The following is an 18,078-nucleotide window of genomic DNA, read 5'->3' on the forward strand; positions in this document are numbered from 1 at the left end:
TACTGGGGTTTCGGAACATCGGGCCGACAACACAAGACTTTGTATATGTCTTTTATGTTATTTTTACAGCTGAAATGATTGATTAATCAATTAGTTGATGGACGGATTCATAATCAACAACTATTTTCAGAACTGAGGACTCATTTAGGTATTTATATAAGTAAGATCAATGTATCTACCTTCTCAAATATAATAATATTTGCTGGTCTTCTACATATTTAATTAAAGTCAATATATTTGGATTTTGGACTGTTGGTCAGATGAAACAAGCACAATTAATATGCCAACCTGGGCTTTGGGAAATTTTAATGAGCAGGGTTTTTTTTAGTTTTTCTGACAATTTATTGAACATTTGATTAATCAATTAACTGGGAAAATAATCAACAACCTATAATAAAAAACACTTTTAGTCCTACACTTTAAGATTGTTATCTGCAACAATTTCCGCTGATAGACTAACAAACATCATGCTCTACTCTGACTGTTATTTGTCCGTAGAAGAAGGTGGCCTGACGTTCCTTGGTCAGAGCAGAGAAAGGTAATCTGCTGCCCTCTTGTGGTCGAAATGGAACCTGCAGAGAGTCCACCATCCTTTCACCGGCAGCATCTTGCCACACAGAGCAGGACGGAGAGGTATTTTCATGGTGGCACACTTTGCATAGATGCTCCTCAGCGTCAGGCTTGAAGTCAGTGCTAACAGTAAAAACGTTGGAGGAGGAATACCTCGAGTCCTCACAGGTTGAACTCTCAGAGGTGAAAGGTGGACCAGGATGGGTGGTGCTCAGAGTGCAGGGGTCGCTGCTCCTGCCTTCATCTGCCCTGAACCCCCTCCCCCTGCCCACCACACTCCCCAGACGTGCTCTTATTTTTTGCCTCAGTCCCTGAAGAGCACCCTGGAAACGTTTGCTGAGCAGAGCGTACAGCAGTGGATTGATGTCAGAGTTCAGCAACACCAACCAGTATGAAAAGGTAACAGCGGTGGGTGGGACAAGGCTGGATTGGCCTAAGATTGCAGTTTCTGTGGCCTGAACCAGGGCCACACCTATGTACGGGGTCCAGCAGAGGAAGAAGGCCGAGATGACCATGAAGAGACGGACCAATCCATGGTGGTTATGGTGCGGCTGGGAGTTCTGCAGGGGTGGGTGGGAGTTGCTCTGAGCAAGGAAGGAGCACAAACGTCTGGATGTAGGGTTACTCTGCTCAGTCATAGAATCAGGAAGAGCGGGGCTGATATAATTCCCCTCTTCTCTACTGACCTCAGACACAAACTGTCCACTTACATGATAAACCAGTCTCGGGGGGCTGTGGAGGTTTCCACAGTGCTGGTGAGACAAAACACCAGGGGCGAAGGCAGAGCTTGGATTCCTGCTGCGCTGGACAGAGTCCTCCAATGTATGTATCCGCCTGGCATGGCTGCGGGCCACCTTGACAATGTTCACATAGCAGAAGAGGATGACCACCGCTGGTATGAGGTAGGAGAGGGCAGCCATGAAAGCCATGTAGCTGGGACTGCTGGCCCAGTTGACTGCACAGCTGTACATGGGAGCCACATAGCTGATGGAGCTCCAGCCCAGCAGGGGGGGACAACTGGTGACTAGAGCCTGCAGCCAGATCCACAGGACCACAGCAAAGGTCCTCCACAGGGTGCAGCGAGAGCTGTAGCGCAGGCAGTCCACAATGGAGTGGTAGCGGTCGAGGGCAATAGCTGCTAATGTCAGTACAGAAGCTGTACAGTACACAGAGGAGGTGTAACCCACGTACAAACAGAGGTCCTGTCAGACAGGAGAGAGACAGAGAGAAGCCCATCACATGCACACTCAGTAAATCACAGGAAAATAAGTGGTATGACGTAACAGGTCAACCTTAGATCATGTCAGACACTAATGATGCGGCGTTACATGACTAAAGCATTTGATACTACTGGACAGAGGTGACGTACAGTACAGTCCACCCATCCACGGTTCATGATGGACAAAGCAACAAAAGGCATCACTCCAACGCCCACCAGGAGGTCACTGACGGCCAGGTTCATGATCAGCACTGATGTCACAGAGTGGAAAGTCTTTGTTGCAGCCACAATAACAATGACAAGAATATTACCTACACAGAAACACACACAAACAAACAAACACACACACACAATGACACAGAGGTCAGAATGGTTGGATTCTAGATTACACAGCCATCTTTTTTATTTGTTACCCAGCAACAGAGACAAAAATCCACACAGAAAAAACAAACAAACAAAAAAAAAACCTGTTATTTACTAACTAAATTCTGAAAATTGTGGATAGCAAGGAAACTGGTCTATTAATAACTTGTATTTGTACTACAGAGCACTGCAGAATGCGGAGCTCATGACTGTTGGTTAATTGTACAGTCAAGCAAGTCTAACTTGATGTAAAGGCTCAGTTTATCCATGCACAACATAATGGATTATTTTGTTAGGCACTAAAATATGATTTTTCTTCCACATGACATCTTAGAAATTCTATAACAGTCAACATTATTTATAAGTATTTTTTTAAACTTATGATCTACATTTTGGGTCCAGAAGCTCTGCAGCTCTTTTCCAGGTCAGAAGTCAAATAGACCGTTGGAGTGGTCTTTTTGATGAACTAAAGAGCTAAAAGCAGACATAATGCTGGAGGAGGATTGCAGCAGCCAAAGGGACATTTCACAACCTGGCAAGCCTCTTATTAATGGATTGGGACTTATCTTTACAGTATTAGCAAATGGTTTATTAACCACTGATAATGCCATTACTTACAGATAATTTCTAAATGGTGCCCTATTACAAATAGACTATTACATGCCAAATTACAGGGTAATGAGTCGGAAATTATATGAGGAATTTTTCATTTGTGCAACAATAAAAATGGGGAAGGCCACTACATTAATAGTGTGAAATCATTGAGTTGCTGGAACAATAAAACGGAAGAATGTATGTGCTTTGCTTAACAGTATGGAGGTAATCTTCTTATTGAACAATTTAATTGTGACATTGTGTTTAAATTAGTAGGACATAATAAGAATTAGAAGTTACACGTTTTGTTGATGCTTTAAAAAAAATTAAAAAAAAAGGTCAAAAGTTCAATTCTTTACCTGTCACAGCACCCAAGCACATAAGCACCATGAGGATCTCCAGGACCAGCTGGGTCTGCTTGGACACACCGAGGCCCGCGCTCTCCATCCAGCTTGCGTTGACTGCTGCCGCCTGCAGGGACACTGACCAGGAGCCCTCCAGGCCATCCATGTCCCACCCAAAAAATAACTGCTATCCTCACGATGAGCCACGTACTGTACAAGCATGACTTGATGGAAAAATAAACGAGTGTGATCAAATGTACTCCATCTGCTCCCCTCTGGTCGGACGGTCTCCAGGTGAACCAACTCCTTTACTCTTCTATGGGGAGGGAGGAGGATGCGTGAACACCTGCTGTACCTTATTTAACCCCTTCAGTGCTTCCTTTGTTGATGCAATCTCTAATCACAATACAACACAAAAGCACATGTACATAAAAATCTGTATTTATTCAACTGTATAAAAAAAGACCGTTAATTTAAAATCACAAACTGCAAAAAACAACTAAAAAATGGGAAAGCAATTATACCTGAAGATAAGCAACATTTATACATTATCTATAATAGTTTCCTGGGTATGGACATTATAATCCAGTCCTGGTGCAATCAAATTGCTCACATCAAGATTACACTTCCCTCTTAAAGGGGAACTTTTTCATTAATGCTTCTGCTCAGCCAAACACAGAGATTGCCTCTATTAATATAACAGCAAGCCCAGCGGAATATTTAGATGTAATAACCAGAGCCAATCTCTATTCTCCCTTTAAGGCACAAGAGCAGCACTGATGACTGCTGACCACATTAAAACCTCAAAAGAACACAAAGGTCCTGTCATTATCATCCTTATGTTTCCCAAGATGCCTTTCACATTTGCTACAAGAGAGGAGCGTGTAACATCTGGAGTTCAAATGTCACATCCTGCTGGTTTCTTCTTCAGTTTTCAGGTCTAGAGATGACTTCGGTTGAGCCAGAGGTGAGATGTTGCCGTGTATATTCCCAAATCAGCAGGGCGGCACTCACATGCACGTTCAGCGAACGGGTGACCCCCTGTTGAGGTATCTCCACACACACGTCAAACATCTGGAGTAAATTGGCAGGGATACCTTCACGTTCGTTGCTGTAAGAAGGAAAAGAGAAAACAATATATTATAGAGTGGAACAAAGAAACAGAATAGTAATAAAAATAGCATCTACAGTAGTTTATGTTGATATCTGGTCAAAATAGTTTTAAAAAGGGGCTTTTCATGTTTGGTGCTTTCATTTTTGTAATGAAGCCATTAAAAGAGGAGTGATTTGATGATTGTATTCAATATCTTTAAATCAGACAGGTCCCCTTTTTTAGGTTCATACTTTTTGGTTTCTACTAAAAAGTTTACATGCTTTAATGAAAAAAAACAAAAAAAAACATTATTTTTCTCATACTGGCTGTCTGCCCGCTCTGTTCTTATTGGTCAGCATCATTTCCAGGTCTTCTGAATCTGTGCTCTTGGTGTCCATGCACCGTCATCGCAGCAAGGTTTGTACTATAGCAGCTCTTTCTACCTACCGTATACTGTATATATTTAAGTGGTGAAATCACAAGTACGGAAGTCGTGACGGATCGTTTAAAAGGCACCTTTTCTGAATTTGGACTGTTCATTTCTCTGTGGATTGAGCGTTGTAAGTATGTATATAGAACCTCTACCTACTTTATAAGTAAAAAATTACATGGAAATCTCTTTTTGTTTTTAAATATGGGACATTTAAAAACGCCAAGAAATGAAATTCCACTGCAGGATTTAAATGATAATGAGCATTCTGTCAGCAATAAGGCAACACCGACTTCTTGATATCGGGTATATAACAGCAAACCATCTGCTTTCTCAGTCTAACCCTGATGTGTATCATATATACCACACGCCACATTTGGTGTCCTCATTTGGCGTAATAATGCCACCCAGTTGATGTAATTTAAGAACCCTTATCATTAGTGGCAAACTTAATCCTTTATAATTTCCAAAATTACAGGGAAAAAGCTTTTCATACGAATGACTCATAAATCCAAAAGCAATTTAAACACAAATCAACCGAGTATACTGTATACTGCCATCCAGCAATTCTGTGTATTGGGCCATGCAAAGCAAACATGAAGAGGTAATGAGTTTGGTGTTCAACGAGTCTACAGAGGGTGCCACACAGCGAGAAAGCCCGATTTGATGAGCTACATTTATCCTGAGTGCAACTGGGTGAGATAATAGCAACCTGATGAGAGATTAGAGCTGGGCCGTGCTGTGCTGGGGACAGCACAGCTGTGAGAGCACTTAAGATGCAACTCACACACACAGGGTGTTTAAGCTAACAGCACTACTACCACCTCTCTGACTGAACAGGGTAAAACAAAACAGGACACCTACACAGATGTGACACATTAATCTCTATTTCTCTGCCTGTCAGCTGAACTGCTGCAGTATGCATTAAGTAAGGAGAGTGAATCATCCTACTGCCACAAAGTGTACAAGCGTAGAACGACACTCATGTTGACTTCTAGGTAGCTACATTAAATAAAGCTATTTTTGTCAGAGCAGCACTACAACTCAAAATTCACTAGAATAAGGTTATTTTTTTTCTACTGCTGTCATCACACTGCTTGTATTAGTTTGAATTATCAATTTCCTGTGTTCTCCTCCTTAGGGAGAGCCAATTATAGTCCGGCATGCCCCGGCAGGTAAGCCGTGGGGAGGAGAGTTGCCCGCAGGGAAACACACTAAACTGGTGAGATAACATTAAATAGCCTCGTCAGCTCACGCCTTTATCTATGTGAGAGCCACAAAGGGCATGGGAAGACAGGAGCTTGTATGCGTTTATGCCCATATAGTTGATAAAAAAAGAGCCTTTAATGCTGTCATACCCCAGAAGTAGCAGGGTCTTCTCAGGGAACTGGTAGTCCTGGAGGCTCTGACTGTTGGCTGTCTGCTCCACCCCAACAATACAGTACCCTTCACTCTTCTTTACCTGCAGGAATTCACTCAGCTCCGTTGGCTTCACCTGACCGACAGAAAGATAAAGTTTATAATCTTAGAGATGACAGAAATTAACATTTCATTTCAAACATTCGCCGCGAAACAAGACAGTCAATACACATTTAAAGAGGGAGGACAGTAATGCATCTGCAACATCTTTAAGCCCTGTTTACTGATGTGAAGATCTATTACAGGCTGTCACGTTGTAATATTGTATCCCTAGAGTTTAAATTCAAGATTTAGATTCAGTTTTAAACCTTTACCGCCCCTTCCATCTCAGCAGTTACTATATCAGGGCCAGAATTCTCAAAATTCATGAAAAAGAAGAAGGAGCTTGGGTAACGCTTCAGTGGAAGGAGCATTTAGCATCCACTACTTCTAAATAAGACTGAAGACTGAGGAGACTGCTCCCAAGCATACACCTCTTTAAATGCTAATGCGTTTAAAATGAACTAGATATTTTTTAGATTACCACCAAGGCGTATGTCATCAAGTATAATTTAGTCAGTAAACCATAATATCATAGAAAATTATTTTCTTGGAATTCCGACAAAATATGTTCTCTTGTTTGTTGGTTCTGCAGCAGAACAGGAAAGCCATTAGGAGAGCTACAGCTTACTGCTGCATTTGTTTTGGCATCCACCCCCCCTGTCAGCTGCGTGATCTTGACATTGATCTTGACTGAGATCATTTCAGATCGAACCAAGTCAAAATCACACATTCCTCAGGTCACTGACCCACTGAGGAAGCACTATCTTAAAGACAGAGTAGAAATTATGATCACTTGAGTGAAATGTGAGATTGTTTTCCCGCACCCTTACCTCTAACAGAGGAAGCCACAGCTCGGACGAGACGCTCAAGGACTGAAAGTGTTTGTCACTGACGTGGCGGAGGCTGTCCAGCACCAGAGTGCTGGCACCAAAGATCTCACAGGTCCTGCACAGGCCTAGAGCAACAACAAATAAACAAATGAAGCAAAGCCTAAAAATGCCATCTATCTAAATGTGAACTTTGAATTGCAATCGCAATATCAACTAGCAGTAAATAAAAATACACTGTGACATCTAAAGGGAGGAAGGAAAATAATCACAATCTGTGGCAGTGATGACTCAGCAAAAACTGGTCTATCACCATGTGCAAGGACAGATATAAAAAGCTACACCTGGCTATTCCAAGTAAAACATTTACAGAGCGGCGAAGCTAATGTTCTTGCTTGAATCGTCCAGTATCAATATTGATTTTGAAAATGGGTCTTTTCCGCTAAATACACACTTAGATTGATTCAGCCCCTTATCACCTGGGACCAAAAGCACTGGAGTACACTTGTTGAGAACATAAAACAGGAGTGTCTGTGTTTAAATCTGAGCATTCCCTGTCTAAACTCTGATAAGGGGGCTCAAGTGATTGGTTTTAGCAGCAGCTGTGTTTGACCTCTATTGCCCAGATAATCATTGTGAAACTGAACAAAAGCCTGTAAGCTTCACAATATTAAGCAAATCAAGGAGACTTTTGCAGGCATTTCACATAATTCCCTGACAAAGAAGAAGTATGATCAAAAATGTAAAATAATACAAATATCGTGCTGCTCCTGACCTCCTAGATTGGTGGGCTTGTCGATAAGTGAGGCTACCACCAGCAGGGCGCCATGCAGTTTGCCTAGTCGAGCAGCCCTCTGTTGAGGAACCAGCTGGAGTTCAGGCTCCTGCTCCATGATCCCCAACCTCCAGGGAGTGATCTTCTTCTGCACCTCAGCCCAGCGCTCCTCCTTATTCTGCTCGCCTGGGGGGGGATACAACACCATCACCACTCAGTCAGAAATGAGGTAAGATTATGGTATGTTGAATCAAGTAGTCCTTTTTCTTGTGATAGGTGCTACTAAACCTTTGTCTTGCTGGATCCAGTCTCCAGGCTGGAGCTGGCTCAGGTCAGGAGCAGGGTTCCTTAAAGGAAAAGATGGACTTTCAGAGAAACAGGACAGTTTCTCAAACTTCCAGGGTGGAATCCATTCATCATCAGCCAAGTCTGACAGGCTGGGGAACGTATGGAATATGGTCTGGAGAGCAAAACAAAGTGCATTATTACACAGTGTTACTGTATTTTAGCAGGCTTCCTCTGTTCAGCAGAAACGTACAAGCAAACCTCAACACTGTAATCCCTGATAGGATGAAAGGCACCAAAGAAGAAGTGCTCCTGAATCCTTGTCCAGTTCTTGTTGGCATTTCTAAATAGTGAGACAGCAAATACATACATGAGCACGACGCAACAAAAAGTTTTTGCAACTGCTGTCACGGTCCTGCTCTCACCCGGTGTTCTGCATGGCCTCAGCCTGGTTCAGACAGGCCTTGATCACAGTGGACAGCCCTCCCAGCCCGTCGGCCCCTTCGTCTGCCCAGACTCCAGCTAAGCTCCACACCCTCTTCAGGGCCAGTAAGGCATACAGACGCACACTGAAGTTATGGTTGAAACACCACTGTAGAATGATGTCCAGTGCTTTACGCAAATGCACCTCCTTAAACACACGGGGAAAGAGACAGAGAGGTGATGCGCGGAGAATTGTTTGCGAGTAGAGAAAAAAACAAAACATCAAAGGCTTTACCTTTTCCTTGAGTTTAGGAAGGATGACACTGAAATGTACCAGAACTGACAAGAAGGTGCAGATGCTTGTCTTGGTCTTTTCCTGATCCTTTACAGAAAACACAGAAATTGGTCAACAACAGGGGTGTACCAAACTACAAGTTTATATAGTTGATTCTTATTGGCTGCCTGACAGCTGTTTCTACGCCTCCCTCCGCTGATTTAGACAGAGAATTATTAATACATTTAAAAAAAATATTGAGTCCTCTGCTAGTGCTATGTTCTTATGCAAGTGCTCTCATTAATGAATGCATTCCAAAATAGGCTATATATTACTATTAATTGTGAGAAACCAAGAAATTCTTTGTAAAATCAGATATTCAGCATCCTCATATAGCCTGAATGGAATAATGCTTTGTGTCATAAAAACATTTTCCGCCACAGCAACAGTTTGACTGTGAGATTGGCTGTCGAATCAGGCTCAGCTATTCGGGGTCACCCCTGGTCAATCATTGAACTGTTTCACTCATAATACAGTATTTGTTGGTAGGAAGTTATCCAGAGTGGGAGCTCACCCTGTTGAAGCACGCCCAAAAGCTTTCCATATGTTGTGGATAGCGGACGAGGATAAGAATCATCATCCACTCGATCAGGTACTTGACTGATGCCTGGTTACTGCAGAATCCAGCTTCAAACACACAGTTGAGCACAGTGGCGACAAACTCCTGCACGCACACACAAACGCAAACACACACACACACACGTTTACTTTCTGAGTGGTTATTTCCTGTGTGATTGTAAGTGTGAGTGTACCGGTAATCGTCTTACCTCTCTAAGTTTGGGCAGCAGCAGCAGCAGTGTCTGCCATACTCTGTTTTTGACACGATGTTGCAGAGAGTTGCTATAGTAACGCACTTTTGACTTTGATATGTCATTATCCTGGAGAGATGGGTCGGGAGCAGAAGGAGATAAGTTGTGTTGTTAAATTAGCTGTAGCTGATGTTCAAATTATTATCTTAAACATAAAAGGCCAAGTGCAATTCAGAATATCATGCGGCAAAACAAGTATGTGGTGCCGTAAGTAAACAAAGTACAAACAAGTAACATATTGTTGGGGATCAGAACATTAAAGTATTTTCTTTAGGTCGCAATGTCACATGTCATGATCAGCAAAAATTCTCAGATGAAAACAAAATTCAAGATCTATGAGACACAAATCCTTAAAACTGATCTTAGAGATATGACAGTAACACAGTAATTGTTAATAGTACCTTGGCTTTCAGTGGAATTATGCCATGATAATATGATCATATTGGGATTTTGCATTAAATTTGTGTTTAAATTACTTATTTCAAACAAGAAAATAATAATATTTAGGCTACTCATTTGAACTGTGTCACATGTGCAAAACTGATGTAAAGCCTACCCTTTTTAACAAATCCACAACTAGTTCCTCCATCAGTCTTTCATGCTGCAGATTAGAGGAAACCAGGCGGCTGAGGAAAGCCAGTACACATGTGCGGGGCAACTGGTCATCCCTGTTATCACTGGAAAATAAAAGCAGTAGTTTAAGTGTGGGAACATCTGCAAATCAAGAGAGACCTCTAGTGGCACTTAACCTGCAGCTCACCTTGTAACTGCAACATTGGCAGCGCATTCTTCACCCAGTTGCTCCACATATGTTTGGACATCCTGGATGAGCCTTTGAAAAAGAACAAGATAAAAAAGTTAAAAGAGCCCTGAGAAACAGTTTAACAATCTGAGAAATGCTATTAAGAGATACCTTTGATCCCTCCTGAACACTGGTCCGTAGACACAAGACTCAGTTAGTATGTTGATGTGGCTGAAAACACTAGAAAACGTGGCGTCGCTGGTGCCTCGGTCAGTAGGCAGCCAAGTCTGACAGCAGTGTTGAAGCAGCACACCGAACACTCCGCTCTTTGACTGAGACAACTCCATCAGCTCAGTGGCAATCTAAGAACAATCACAAATGTATGTTTAAAGTGCCGATCACAGTACTCTTAGCTGCCCAAGTCAACAGGCCTGATTATACTCACCTCTTTCAAGGTGGCCAGAAGTGTTGGAGCAGAAGTGTCTGTCAGCTCGAGCAGTTTACGGTGAAAGGCCATGGAGGTGAAGCCTTTCAGGGCCGGCCAGAAGTCATGGGCATTAGTGCTCAGCCCCTGCACCAGCTCCCAGCTCAGAGTCACAGCCTCCACACACAGGGCCTCCTCATGAAGTAGTAACTAGGATCAAAATATCACCAAAAAACGATACACCAGAAACACACTTTTATCAGATATTACCCTGATTTAAATGAGAAATTCTACTTCAACTGCAAGAACTCCTTGTTTTACCTAAACACCTCATTTTAAATGCTTAAAGGGGACATACTATGCTTAGTTGGTTAATACTTGCCTTTTGGGTTTCTACTAGAATATGTTTATATGCTTTAATGCTCTAAAAATACATTATTTTTCTCATATTGTCTGTCTGAATATACCTGCATTAACCCTCCGTTTTAGCATCTTTCTCTTTAAAGCTTGATCTGAATTGATTGACACTCACTTGTGGCAGCACTGTCTCCATATAGCTGAACACAGGGAGCACCAGGTCACTGGGCAGCAGAGCCAGAGCCTCTACACTGCAGCTCAGAGCAGCTTTGAGAGTCTCAGACACTCTGGATATCTCTATTGACTCAGGAATCCCAGCAGCTTTAATCAAGAAGCTCAGACAAATCCACTGGTCACGCATAAAATTGGAAGCGATGCGTCCCCAGTCCTGCAGCATACGACCCTGCACTCCTACATCACTAAAGTAAAAACAGGGAAAATTAACCAAAAAATAAAAAGACAACAAGAAGCAAACTAAATGAGCATAAAAACTAACCAATCAGTTGCCAATAGTCTAACAAAAAGAAATGCGTGAAAAAATAATTTAAAAATATAAATATATTGTATATGTTGAAAATTGGTACTAGGCATTATCTGTACACCAAAATATCTGACTACAAACCATGCTTTGTTTTTGTAAAATCATACCAGTCTGGTGTTTGTTATTCATCATAATCATCATCATTTTTTAGGCTTACTGAGGACTCAAAGCAGATTTTCACTGACCTTGAATCGTCTCCCATCTGTGGTTTTTGCAGGCGTTTATTGAAGTTTCCCAAAGCGGACTGACTTTGGCGAGGGGATGACACTGGATTGTAGAAGTAGTCATTCAGTGATTTCAGAACAGAAATGCTTTCTGATTGCATGTCAATCACTTCCTGCTCAACGAGACCACAAACCGTAGCCAGGGCTGCCATAGCAACTGCTCTAGCCACCTGGTTTGCCACAGAGTGGACCTGGCAACGGAAAAACAATCTGTGTTAAATAATCAAGCAACCAAACTGAATAATTATACTCCTGGCTGAGCTTTGTACCTGCTGGCTTGAATCTTGCAGGAGCTTGAGGCTGTACTCGATGAGCTTAGGGAAATAGGTCTGCTGAATTTCACTGTGGTGTTGTGGTGTAGAACTGTAGATGAGCACCAGCTGCCTCAGGACACACAGATACAGCTCTGCCCGCTCCACATCAAACAGCTATAAAGAGAACAGCACGTGTACACATGAGATTGCAACAAGGGGCATCTTTGCTTATTGAAGTGAAAGTGTCTTGCTTGGCATGCCTACCTCCTGCAGCTCCCCAAGCAGCCTCCTCAAGATAAACTCGAGGATTGGATCGACAACTTTGAAAATTAGCCTCTTCATGGCAACCATCACGTTATCCACTGTGAAAAGTATGAGTGAGAAGAGTGCAATGTCACACAATCAATGTGGTAAATGGACTTGCACTAAATGGCACCCTCCTAGTCTTTTGACTACTCAAGGCGCTTTCACACTACTTATCACATTCACCCATTCACACAGATGGTAGTGGACATCAACATAACATCTAATCTAACCATTAACTACACATTTACACACTCATGCACAGCACGGGGAGAAATTTGGGGTTCAGTCCATGAACCATGGCAGGAAATAATAAATGCACACTACTGCAAGAAAACATAAAGAAAAGTTAAAGATCCAATATTGTAAAAAGTAAAATTTCTTATTGTTTTTAAAAAAATATAAATTTATTTAAAGCAGCTCATGGTGCTATCTACATTCTGTGAAAGTGTCAAAACGCTCAATCCACAGAGAGATGAACACAGCCGCATTTAGAAACGCTGCCCTTAAACGAGCCATCAGGGCTTTTGTACGGTTGTGACGTCGCAACAATATTGTATATAGGCAGAAAATGCGGCTACAGCACAGTTACAATCATTCCCATCGATGCTATGATGGTGCAGAGAGGGAGAGCGCAGATGCGGAAAACACTGACCAATCAGAGCAGACTTTAAGAGACAGGCGCTAAAACACTTGTTTTGGACAGAGGGTGAATACAGGACAGACATTATGAGAAAAGAGTAGAGACTAAATCCTTATTAAATCTATGGAGATCTGGATTGATATACGAGGGTGATGTTTACAGAATAATGTGACATGTTTTTCCAATAGGACACCAGGCGAATAGTAGTTATGAGTAGAGGTATAACGATTGTTTAATATATGAATGCTTCTATCCATCTATTGTACCTACTGCATATGCATGAGTTTGGTCATGACAGTTATAACAATGGATCATTGCCATAACAAACCTTGCTCCTCTCCAACATGCTGACAGCTTGGTGTTCCTCCAAGCTGGAACAGTCGGAGCACAAGCTGCAGGCTCTTGTCGCTCTTACGCAGAGGCAAATAGATGTTGGTGCTGACTCTGCTCAGGGTGTCAAGCAGCGGTGACAGCAATGACTCCAGAGTGTTACCGATCTCTGCTCCGAGTTCATTCCTCTCCATGTCCACGCACAGCAGAACAGCCCTGGCCAACTTATCGGCCTCTCTGGAGTCAGGTAACCTCTCAGTGTGACCTGTGGAGCAGGGAAACTAACGTAAAACCAACATATCATGTCTCCATATTATTCAATTCATTCATCTCACTTCAACCTTACCAGTGCTAGCTGGGACTCGGAGATAGGCTTGTATCTCGCCTTGCACATAACTTCTTACAGTTTCTCTCTTTGTAGCAGCGGCAGTGCAATCTCCGTCCATAATCCTGGGCTTGAAACTGCCTTCATTTTCCAATAGCCAGACACATGACTGCAGCAAAGTCACACATATGTTATGTAGCAATAAGTCCGTCAGACAACTTCCCTAACGGCTCATTTTAACACTTGCAAAAATGTCAAATGTTGCTTCAAATGTGTCTAATACAGCGTACCTGATTCCAAATCTGTGTCCCTCTACACAGTGACTCGTCGGCCCGAAAATGCATCAGGAAACTAAAAACATCATCAAGGGTCACTGCGCTCTGGAAAGAGATATTTCAATCACTCACTAATTCTAAAGCTGTGTATGAAAGTACAGGGGTTGGACAAAATAACAGAAACACCTTACTATGCAGCACAACAGTCCTATGGTGAGTTCAGTGTTTGGTGCTCAGAGGGGGACAGAGAGAGGGCAAGGGGAGTGGAGCTGCCCACCTCAGATTAGAGTAACATTTTTGAATTTGATGACATAGAGAAGTCCCAACAGGACGACTCCACCTCAGTTTTGGACTTGAAAGGTAAGAGCTGATTTAGAACCGTAGGGGGTTTGTTGAGCAATTTTCAACCCATAAAATGCAGATTTTTTTATAAATTTGGTGAAAAATGTAAATATTAACACCAACACAGATGTGTTTTATCAGAGTATACTCATATAATTTGGATTACATTATCAAAAAAGATGTTTAAGTGTGCAGTAGTATTGCATTCAGCACCTCTGTGATCATAACTTTACCTCACCACCATTGACCAGAAATGAACTTAATAGAATATTCACTTAATATCCTGGCTACTTTAATAGTCAAAACCGGAAAAATACATAATGAGCTTTTATGATTTTTAAAATGTGGTTGACAATAGAGCTGTCATATTAAAAAGTAAGGTGTTATGCAAATTATTTATGTCTTACCACTTCTGTGAGACAGAGGGCACTTTTCAGCAGGAAGCACTGAGAGGCACCTCTCAGCAGGACTTGATGGGTAATCATGGTGGAGCACAGCACTTCCCTGTACAACGTAGCAGATTAAATGAGTTTTCATATTAAGCATAAACAGCTACCATGCAGTCTGTCAAACTGTAACCATGGTGAGGTACCTTAGAGCAGTGAGGCCATCAATCCCAAGCAGTGGACTTGGAAGGAGCTTGGATAGAGCCTGGGAGAGGAAGAGCAGGGGTGCTGCACACCAGTGCTTAGAGCACAGCTGCTGAATCATCTGCAGCAACATACGGCCTACAAAGCAAACACAACGGTCGGAGATGGGCAGTCGTGAGAAGTGAGTCAGAACTTTGTTGACATGTATTCTTCGCTTGTGTTGTCCTTTACCTCTATGTTCTGATGGAAGGCTGCTGAAGAAGGTGACCATGAAGACCTGGAGTTTAGCCCCGAGCTCAGGACAATCGCCTACACTCTGCCCGGCTGACCTACATGTGGACAGAAGTGGAGAAACCCTCAATAACAAAAGTAATTCCTGCTTTTATTAAAGCAATTCTTACCTTTCTGGCATTTTTACACTTTTCTTTTGTAATCTTAAAATGCTCCTAATAAGCGTATGGCACACTAAAATGTACGAGAAATCCACCAGGTGTTGAAACTATTTCTGATAAGAGTCTGAGCAATAATTTTATTCGGTCCGAATAAAATGATTTGCCGGGCTTCCTGCCTGTAATCCATCGCTCTGTTTCACTTGCGCTGCTCATGCTGCGTTCAAGTGCAATGGGATGTCTGAAGTTTCGGACCTCCAACTAGGCAAAGTGCACTGGAATTCCTGTCAAAGTGGAAGCTCCTACTAAGGAATTCGAGGTAGGCTGATCTTCCTCAAATTGGATAGTAGGAGGTTCCACTTTGACAGATATTCCAGTGCAGTTTGCCTAGTTGGAGGTCCGAAACTTCGGAGGAGCGTCAGAGGTCAGGCGGGGGGGGGGGGGGGGGGGGGGGGACTTTTGACGTAAGGGCTGTGAGACATGCAAGGAAGTTAAGAATTGCTTTAAATTGCTTGATTTTAAACCTCACCTGTGGAAGAGTGAAGTTTCAGACAGAACATCCATAAAAGGGCCAACGATGAACTGAGGAAAAAAGCAACAGAAGAGGAAACTTAAAGGCACAGATTTTACTTTTAATGATTTCTGTGAAATTGAATGAATTAATCACAATGACTACATCGCATGTGCGCGCCTGTACCTGAGAAAGGGCCAATGCAAAGGCTGGCTGTTGGAGGACCTGCAGCTCAAGCAGATGACACACTCCCTCTCTCATTAAGGATTTATTCTCACTGTGGAACATTCGCTGGTACACACACAGCAGCCAGGAGGGGTGGAAGAAGCCTTGATCCATAGCTGCAACACAGACAGAGAACTGACAAAGAGAACAGCCACAACTACCAGGTTGGCACTTGACTTAAGTTTTTTTTACTGAGTGGTATCTTTATTGTATAGAAGTGAATAAAAGGTCTGCTATTTAAATATGTTTTGAATGAGTTTATTTAAATGATGTACCTTATGCCATTCACTTATTTTCCATAACTCAAATTTTTTTCATCCGATTGAAATTCTACAAGCTCAAGTGTTAAATTGTCAAGAGTTGATAAGCTCAAATTCGCATATTATGCTCATTTTCACATCGCAATGACATTACAACCATACAAAAGTCCTGACAGCTCCTTTAAAGGCACAAGCCTTTTGATACTTTCACAGGATTTATATAGAACCTCAAACAGCTTTATAATAGAAATGGACATCTCACATTTTACAAAACAGAACCTTATATGATATGATTAGATCGATAGCATCTACTGTACAGTCAGATGGAAGCAGTATAAAAAAAGGGTTGAGACCTTTTGATTCAAAGAGAACTAATGCAATGGATTCTAGCCCTCATAAAAAATTAACAACTGCTGTATCACTGACCTACACCAAAACAAAGCCCAAGGTCTGATTAAAAAACTAATTTGCTAAAGTGGGATTCAAAACATTTACAAACATTCAGTAAAAAATCAAACGAAAGCAACTCAGAACTTTGCCCAGAACTATTATTACCTTGACTATCATTCACTGTAGTTTGGATCAATGTGTCTATTCTGTTTAGAACTGGCCGGACGACATGAATCTGCAAAGGGAGAAGAGACAAGTACCATTACAAAGCATGTATCAAGAGGCCCATCTCCAAACTGAGGGTGAACATGTGGGATTTTCTACCTGGTTTTCCTCCAGGGTCTCCATCACCAGCGCATAATCCTCCCAAAACTCTCTAAGCAACTTGCTCTTGTTAGAGGCCCATTTGAACAAGATGTCATCTGCAACGGTTTCAAGGACAGTAAGAAATCAAACCACACAACAAGTTGGCACACGTTCAGCAAATCTGAGCATTTTCACCTTGCTCTGATGGAGACAGAGGACAGTCCACCCCCTCCTCCTCTGAAAGGGACACGCACATTTTCAGCAGGTACAACGCCCTCTTCCGTGACACCCCATCTCTGTGCGTCAGTCCATCCTGAACCACCCTCCAGAACTGGAGGCACAGGCGAGGGTCAGACTCACAGGAGGAAGAGGGAGGGAGGCTGTGAGGTTTCAGCAGGTGGTCTGACAGTCCGGTCAAACACAGCAGTGCCCGCTCTGTGACCACAGGTGTGCGGTCAGTGGAGTGCCAGCTGCACAGATCATCCAGGATCAACTTGAGGATGCTAGTGAACCTCGCACCGCTGCAGCACTTCAGCACAGTTAAGAGAAGCCTGACTGTGATTTTGGAGACCAATGCACCAGGGAGTGTTTTGATGCAGGACAAGGCAGCTGACAGGGTGGTGAGTGTGAGCTGTTCATCCGCTGATAGAGAAGGTATGAGAGCAGCCATGACTTCACTGGCAACCTCCACACTGAGTCGTCCCGGAGCGGGCACCTCCTCCTCTGACAGCTGGAGCGACGGCAGCACAGACAGGGCTACTCGCCCCGGCACAGCCGCGTCACACAGCGGGACACAGACACTCACAAGTTTGCAGGCAGCAGCGGTACTCTCTCTGCACCACATACCTTCACCTGCTTCTGTTGATATTCTGGAGAGGAGAGGAAGAGACTGGGTCCAAATCACCGAGTCGATTTTTTCTTTAATATATCTTCTTTTCGCATCTGAAATGGGAGAAGTGTCGGAGTCGGACAAAAGATGTCCGAGTCCTTCAATGAAAGCTGTCAGCGCCTCAACTCGCTCCGTCCCCGGCCACGAGTCACTCTTCCAGGTCAGAGACTCAAATAAAAGGTCATAGTTAGGAGAGCTGGACAAGACCGCGTTAATTAAAACAGAATACAT

At 42.8% G+C, this 18,078-nt stretch overlaps 2 protein-coding genes across 2 annotated transcripts; both read right to left on the reverse strand.

Annotated features, from left to right (window-relative positions):
* Positions 1-455: 455 nt before the first annotated feature.
* Positions 456-3,256, reverse strand: LOC310953958 (5-hydroxytryptamine receptor 1D; the record flags this gene model as incomplete). The annotated part of the gene is made up of 3 exons (XM_083923226.1): positions 456-1,772; positions 1,940-2,100; positions 3,106-3,256. 3 exons carry the CDS (start codon positions 3,254-3,256, stop codon positions 456-458), a joined length of 1,629 nt encoding a protein of 542 aa, XP_083779352.1.
* A 723-nt stretch (positions 3,257-3,979) lies between these two features.
* On the reverse strand, positions 3,980-18,078 carry tarbp1 (TAR (HIV-1) RNA binding protein 1; the record flags this gene model as incomplete). Its single annotated transcript, XM_083923134.1, has 29 exons — positions 3,980-4,201; positions 5,972-6,108; positions 6,905-7,029; positions 7,677-7,862; positions 7,965-8,136; positions 8,223-8,304; positions 8,387-8,592; positions 8,680-8,766; positions 9,233-9,382; positions 9,486-9,596; positions 10,084-10,204; positions 10,288-10,359; positions 10,441-10,631; positions 10,715-10,903; positions 11,226-11,469; positions 11,777-12,006; positions 12,085-12,243; positions 12,334-12,431; positions 13,344-13,610; positions 13,692-13,839; positions 13,961-14,050; positions 14,695-14,791; positions 14,880-15,015; positions 15,109-15,206; positions 15,796-15,848; positions 15,964-16,118; positions 16,818-16,887; positions 16,977-17,074; positions 17,154-18,078. The coding sequence occupies 29 exons, from the start codon at positions 18,076-18,078 to the stop codon at positions 4,018-4,020; spliced, it is 4,881 nt and encodes a 1,626-aa protein (XP_083779260.1). The 3' UTR covers positions 3,980-4,017.

Source organism: Echiichthys vipera (assembly GCF_963691815.1).
Source record: "Echiichthys vipera genome assembly, chromosome: 11".
Classification (NCBI taxonomy): Eukaryota; Metazoa; Chordata; class Actinopteri; order Perciformes; family Trachinidae; genus Echiichthys; species Echiichthys vipera.